This window comes from Hydra vulgaris, chromosome 04, assembly GCF_038396675.1.
Source record: "Hydra vulgaris chromosome 04, alternate assembly HydraT2T_AEP".
NCBI lineage: Eukaryota > Metazoa > Cnidaria > Hydrozoa > Anthoathecata > Hydridae > Hydra > Hydra vulgaris.
The window spans coordinates 18315926-18323457 of NC_088923.1; the positions used below are offsets into that span (position 1 = coordinate 18315926).

The window sequence follows — 7532 nt, forward strand, 5'->3', positions numbered from 1 at the left end:
TACTATTATTATATTGCATTAAATCTAACGGCTGTATTTTTGTAAAATCAATGAACTTGTCCGATATTGTAACTGTCGCTAGATCAATGTCTGTTTTTCCTGACTTTCTTTTTCTTTTTTCCGGATAACGATGAAAATTTGCTGACAATCGTCTAACTTTATCATTATACCATTCGTCCGTAGCAGTATCAGGTTCAAATTTGTCAATCTCAGGACCTTCTTCACTTATCCGAAGTAGAGATTCTAAGAGATCTCATACATGCGATTCATACATGAAAACATTCGTTCTACTTTCGCATTTGTATAAGGACAAATTAAAAATAGTTCAAAAATATCAAAAACCAAATTTGATTTGGAAAAAACAATTTCACAAATTTTCAAATAATACTCATTTTTATTGTTACTTATGATGGGAAACATGTATGCTTTTAAAATGATCCACTCATGAAGTATATTATTCTAATCACATCCTTTACCAATTAAAAATTCAGAAAAATGTTTAACAGCTTCACCGATAGCTTTATCGCCTAAAGTTCCATCATTCACATTTAACGGCCAGTTATAAACGTCAAGTAAAGCTACCAAATGTATAAACAATGGTGATTTTTGGAGAGATTGAACACGGCCTTCCATACATATGGTAATATTTGCAATAATTAGCTTGTACTCTTGATTCGAATTGGTATTTAATCGTTTGTTTTTTATAAATTTTCCTTCCTTAAACAATTGGTCTTTTTCCTGCATTTGAACATTTTTGCTAATTGATTTTCTAAATCTTTTATTTTTCTTTCTTTTACTTTATGCTTTAAAATAAAAATTATCGTTACAAAAGTCACTGCAGTTTTATACTGTAAAAGAACACTAAATATTCGCGAATAGAGAATCAATCTTCTAAATTAAAAAAAGAATAATCACGAAAAAAAAAAAGATCGCGAAAAAACAAATTCTAAGAAAAAACTAATCGCGAAGGTGCGAAAAATAATCGCAATTCGCGATTGCGATTCGCCTAATTCGAGCCCTGCAACATATTTATATTACTCACATAAATATGATTTCTGTTACTAGAAACACTAGAACCCTAATTAAAATTTAGAAAATTTCTATAAAAAAATGTACTTGCATTATAAGAGGTTAACTTCTTACAAAAATATGTTGTCTGTCTTACATATCCTTTTAATGCTCTTTTTGCCCTAATTTAAGTTTAGAAAAATTTTATAAAAATTATAACTCAATGAATCAAAATGATTAATGTTAATAAATCAAAAAACAAAATTACAAAAGAAAATTGGTTTAAAATTTTTAATAATATTTAAAACAAGGCCTACATAACCATTTTGTAAAAATACATATAAATATAAAGTAAATTGTATAAAAAGTATTTTAAGAAACTTATTATTTGTTTGTATTAACTTCTTTAATTTAAATCAATCTTTCACCCACTTGTTTGCTTGATACGAACTGTTCCATTCCTCGTAAAACCACTTCTTCACGTGGTATAACGATTTTAAGATTTTAAGTCGACTAAATTGACTTTTAGTCAATTAGTAAAAAGTCCATTGTCGAATAAATTGACTATTTGATTTTTCAAAGTCAATTAATTTCCACTTTCGAATAGTCGACTTTTAATAAGATTAAATCAAATTTTGACAGAACTCCCCATGCTTGTTTTAACTTACTATTGTCTTATTATTTTCACATATATTTATTACACACAGTAGTTAGTAATTTAGTAATTTTCCGGCTAGTAATTTTCCGGGTTATAATCTGAAATATTTATAAATATATAATATAATGTTAACTTAATTAAGTTAAAAAATATTTTGTAAATTAATTAAAAAGTTGTTTTTTTTTCAAACTAATTTACAAATTTAAAAAATCTTATTTGATTTAATTTTCTTTGATTGAATTTCTTTCTAGCTGTTTTAGTATTTAAACTCTTTCAAGCTGTTCCATCTTAGTCTCAATGTATTAGTCTGAACGTATCCCTACATTTTGTACAAATATATACATTTATTTATTAATATAATTAATATAAATCTGCCTTTATTGTTATAAATAACTGCCCTTTTTATTAAAAATTTACATATATTTGTTTAAATAAAGTTTTAATGAGGTTGAACTTTTATCATTATAAATTTTTATGCATTTGTTTAAGTATTTCAAAGGTTTTATACTGGAACAATTCTAGAAATCATATGAGGGCGAGAAGGAAGGGACGAAACAAATCTAGAAAAAATGCCAACTGCATTTTAAAAAAGATCCATAAAATTAAAAATGTAGCCACTGAAATGTGTCAAATACAAACTAGTCGACTATATTCCTAAAAAAGTCGACAATAAGTTAAAAAAAACTGGGTTGTCACACTCTTCCTTAAAAATCGTCTGTGGTTACATACCCTTAAATCAAGTTAATTTTATAAAAGACAGAGAAGTTAGATTAGTTATTTACAATCTGAATAAGTTTGTGATACAACATAGTTTAACTTTAAAAATGATAATATAAATAGTATAAAGTTATATTTCCTTTGTACATCTCTTTTTTACCTCTTTTTATAAAATAGATTTTAAACATCTTTTGTGTGTATGTATGTAATATGTATGCTTATATGTATGTAATATGTATGTATGCAATAGCGTAGGAAGGTCAAAAAAAAAGGGGAGGGGTGAAACGAAAATTAAAACCGCCTTACTCCTACGCCAATGTATGTGTGTTTCTATGTATGTATATATGTATGTACGTATGTATACTCAAGCAATGTAGCTTAAGAAAATTGTACACACAGTGTTTTATATATCCATATACATACATACATACATACATATATATATATATATATATATATATATATATATATATATATATATATATATATATATATATATATATATATATATATATATATATATATATATATATATATATATATATATATATATATATATATATATATATATATATATATATATGTATATATATATATATATATATATATACATACATATATATATATATATAATTGTTATTAAAATTTTTTTCTAAATTCAGATTTTAATTAAAATCTTTGAGATTTCACTTGCATGTTCGATTATTTGTTATCTTCAATCATAACCGTTCCAATGGAAGATTCGGATTTACTATAAAAGAATGTGACTGAGCGTGCTTTTTTATTTTTGTTTGGTCTAAACAATATAATATACATCTTAACACCGTAAAGACCAATTAGAAATGTTGTAGCAACTATAATTGTGTCTAACATTACTGAAATTGTCTTAAACTCAATTGAAGAACTTAAAAATATTGGCAAAAAGGTTAACAAGATTGCAATAGAAATGTACACAACAAATCCAATGTAGCGTGACTCGTTGAAGTTTGATGGAACTTTGCGTGTTTTAAAAGCATAAAACGTAGTCACGCCTATAAATACCGAGTTATATGCAATTGTTATGTAAAAATCATTTGTGTCATTATAGCAGTTACAAATCTTATAGCGATCTGAACAGTTATCAACAAAAACGTGTTTATTTCGTATATAGCCATACAATGAAATGCATATCTGCGGTGATAGAAATAAAAAGGTTAGTAAAAGTTGCCAATGAGGAGAAACAAATAAAAGTACTTGACGCCCTGAAAATATTCTTGCAATTCGATTTGTTTTGGTGAACAAAGATATATATAATATTGAAAAGCATACTCCAACTCCGAATCGAAATGCTTTACACATCGGTGGTGTTAATGAAACTAACAAAAAGAAAGGCAACAAATACAGAATCATAATTATGCTCAAAATTAAATACGTAATTTCTCTTCCAGATGCTCTAACAATTGGTGTTGAATTATTTTTTAGAAATGTAATAATAGTGACAACTGTAAATAAAAAACCTGTGACACTCAACGTTGAAATAATATAATACCACTCTTTAGGCATATCCTTTAAAGGAAGCTCTTCACAATATTCGCGATTTGCGCTCGGTACACTTCCTTTTTCACAACTTTTACATTCATTATTTTCAATAAACTGGTTACACTCGCATTTTTCACATTTCCAACACCAATTGTTTATAGAAGTAAACTTTTTTCTTTCTCCGTCACTTGTATGACATTGGATTTGACACGAACTAGATTTAGAAAATGTATTTTCAAAATCATATAAGTTTTCATTAAACATGTTCAACCGTTCTTCTGTGTTTGATTGCCACATACCAATTGGTTTCAATATACCATGAGTATTATAGTAAATTCCATAACGGGCGTTAACTGGAAATTTTACAAATCCTGTGCTCCCATTGAATGAAACATTTTTAAGATGATTAAAAAAGATTTTCCCTGTAAAGTGATCATCAATATGTTGTAGTTCCTCATTGAACTTTGTTGCATTGCCACTGTAATCTTTTTCAATAAAGTTGCGTATTGCGTACGCGTACGCGTAAACTGCATCAATGGTGTATGGTAAAATATCATCTCTTTGGCAAGTTTCTTCAATAGTAGAGTCCAGGCAAAATTTAAACAAGTTATTTTTGTAGTCACTACAATTAAAGTTTGTATTTAAACGGCGAATGTTTACTTGGCATGCAGATTTCCAAAAATTCATAAACATACTGCTGTATGTAATGTTGTATGAATCGACGCTGGTAAAATTATGAGGGGTCAGATAAGAATACCAATTAGAGTAAAAATCCTCCTTTACTGAGCTGTTGTAATAAAGTGAAAAACTAACGGTGTTATTTAATTTTACTTGGTAGAATGTATCACTGCCAACTAGTCGGTAATGTGAAGCAAGGTTTTCTTCTTCTATTGCTTGAACAATGTTTTTTGTGTCTGGAATTTCACAATAACAAAGAATCCCAGTAATGTTTGGTTGAAATCTAAAAAAGTCTTTGATAATTTTTTTTATATCATTCACAGATGCTGCTGGGACAATCTTTTTTTGATCCACGATGCTTAATGTAAAATTTTCACTCGCTTTTAAAAGTGACGTAAATCCGGATTCTCCATACGATCCAGTTGAGTAAAGAACGTATACCGATTTCCAATTCAATTTTTTTTCTATAAAATCTAACATAGCATTTGATTGGTATGAATCATCAGGAACCGTTCGAAGTAAAAAACTGTACTTTGATTGGTCAGAAAGTTCAATACTTGTTGCTCCATAAGATATCTATAAAATTGCAAATTTTAAAAACGTTTTAAAGTAAGCTTGTAAAATATTCTTATTTAGGCATTATTCATATTTATTATGTTTATTAACATTTAACAAGATTTTAATTTCATCAACGTTTAATATTTAATAACAGCAATAAATAAATATACAAGTAAACTCAAATATTTAGCTTAGATATAAATTTTACTTTAAAAATTGCAAGTTGTAATTTAATTTTTACGTTTCATATTCACTGCTTATTTGACAGCCGATATCTGAACTATCTAATTGCCTTTTTTTTTTTAGTTAAAAATATTAAAACAATTTATAGCAGACGCCCTTTTTATCAATCAAGCATTTATTAAGTATTTAAAACAACATAAATTCCCAGTAGATTAACACTTTTTTCAGTAATTTTAATGTAACAAATGTTAAAGTCAGTTTCTAAAACTCAAAACATTTTTTCCGCTCATTGTTCACTTTACACTTTTGATGTAAAATAATTCTGTTTGATAAAAATGAGTAATTTCTGTTCGGGATTGTCCATAAAGTACATTCGGTCGGATGCGGGAGATGGATATACATATGTTTTAAAAATAAAGTCAAAAAGTTCTTACCAATGGTATTTTAAAAAGTGATAAAAGACTTGCTGCAGAAGCAGTGGAAACGCTCATTCCATCTCCTACTACGCCTAAAAAGGTCTTATTTATCTTTCTACTGCATGTAATTTCTTTGTTATTGACAAACTCTAGCGATTCATCCAATGCCACTGTTTCTGTACCGCAAGTGTCACGAATTTCTATTCCTAATTGCAAGCCATACAGAAGAGTTTGATTTTTATTAATCTGTTAAGAAAAATTTTTATTGGTTAACTTTGTTAAGAAATATTTTTATTGATTAACTTTGAGCCATTGTAAATGATTTAAATTCAGTCAGAAGAAGAATACCATTGTATTAGCTATTATATTAATGTAAAATTTAAATTTACCTTGTCGATTGCATAACGCATTGCTTCTACTCTCATTATCCCAAACATACTTATGTTACTACTGCATAGTAAGTTGTTAATGGCACCGGCATCACGAAGTGTGACTAGTCCACCAATCATAATATCCCCGTCTATTTTTAAAAGAGGTGCGCTTCCAAAGAGCATGCGACGGAATGTATAAATAAAGATCAACGTAGATAGTCGAAAGGTTGTGCAGTTCATTCTTTTAAAGTTATAGTGCTTCTTTATACAAAGCTGCATAAATAAAAATGTTTTTCTGAAATACGCATATGTTTTTAATGCTTTAGGATTTTATTTTATAAATATTTGCCAACATTAAATTATCACCAAACATGGTTTTTTGCCGTCGTTGTGTTTGGCATAAAAACAACCAAAATAAAAAAAATAAAAAATGGTACTTATGTCAGCAAGTAAAAAATTTATATTTGCTGTCATGTAAAGCAACTTTCTTTAGTTAACATTATAAAATAAATGTTTATTTATTGCAAAAAATCTTTTGTAAATTAATATTAATAACTGTAATTTTGAATAAAAGATTAAATCTTTTGATCAAGATTAGTTACCTATTATTACCGGCATTTTTTGATTAATCTACAATAATAATGAAATTTAACACACAAAATTTATGACTTGTTTAGATTAAAGTAAAATAATAAATTCCTCACCAAATTGACATTTTCTAAAAGACGTTCATTTATCAAATCAATTTTTTTTTGTTTTACGATACGCTCTCATACTTTAAAATGTTAAAAGATTATTTTTTGATAAATATTTGATGAGATAATAGTTAACTATGTCTATATATAACTGTTTGTTTTCTTAATCAATCAATGACAAAGCAGCGTATAAAATTATTGCGAACGTGAGATCTCTGCACAATAAAAAATGTTATAATCTATGAAATGTCTAAAACAGTGTCTAAGGAAGTATTATCGCAACACGTAACGGTACTGTTAGTGTAAAATGTGTAACATTTGTTGTTACACAACAGCAACACAACTGGACAGCAGTTAACATAAAGTGTTAAGAAATTTAAAGTTACGCATAATGCAAGTTTTAATTAATTAGAAGTAATTTACTTTCCCGTTAATAATATATTATAGAATCAAATTTTTGAAAAGAAATATACTAAAAACATATATTTTGATTATTGTATAAACTATAGATTTTGTATTTGCTTATACTTGATAACATTTGATTAAAAATTTATCTTCATTAATTAATATATCAACAGAACTTTTTTATATTAATATATCAATACAATTTTGTCTTAATACAGTACGTTGTCAACAGAATTCCATCTGAGATGTTTGCGTTTTAAATTAACATCTTAAATAAAAAAAGTTCTCGGATTTGAAATAAAAACTAAACTAAAAATTATATCAA

The 7532-nt window shown here is 26.9% G+C and overlaps 1 protein-coding gene across 2 annotated transcripts; it reads right to left on the reverse strand.

The window, feature by feature from the left end:
* Positions 1-3028: 3028 nt before the first annotated feature.
* Positions 3029-6918, reverse strand: LOC105843064 (metabotropic glutamate receptor). 2 transcript variants are annotated; one of them, XM_065795680.1, is made up of 4 exons: positions 6812-6918; positions 6126-6380; positions 5755-5982; positions 3029-5155 (listed from the first exon to the last, which is right to left on the reverse strand). In XM_065795680.1, the coding sequence occupies exons 2-4, from the start codon at positions 6345-6347 to the stop codon at positions 3086-3088; spliced, it is 2520 nt and encodes an 839-aa protein (XP_065651752.1). In that variant the 5' UTR covers positions 6348-6380; positions 6812-6918; the 3' UTR covers positions 3029-3085. The 2 variants fall into 2 exon arrangements, with proteins under 2 accessions (XP_065651752.1, XP_065651753.1); XM_065795681.1 differs by lacking the exon at positions 6812-6918 and having other exon boundaries at positions 6126-6608.
* Positions 6919-7532: the final 614 nt, after the last annotated feature.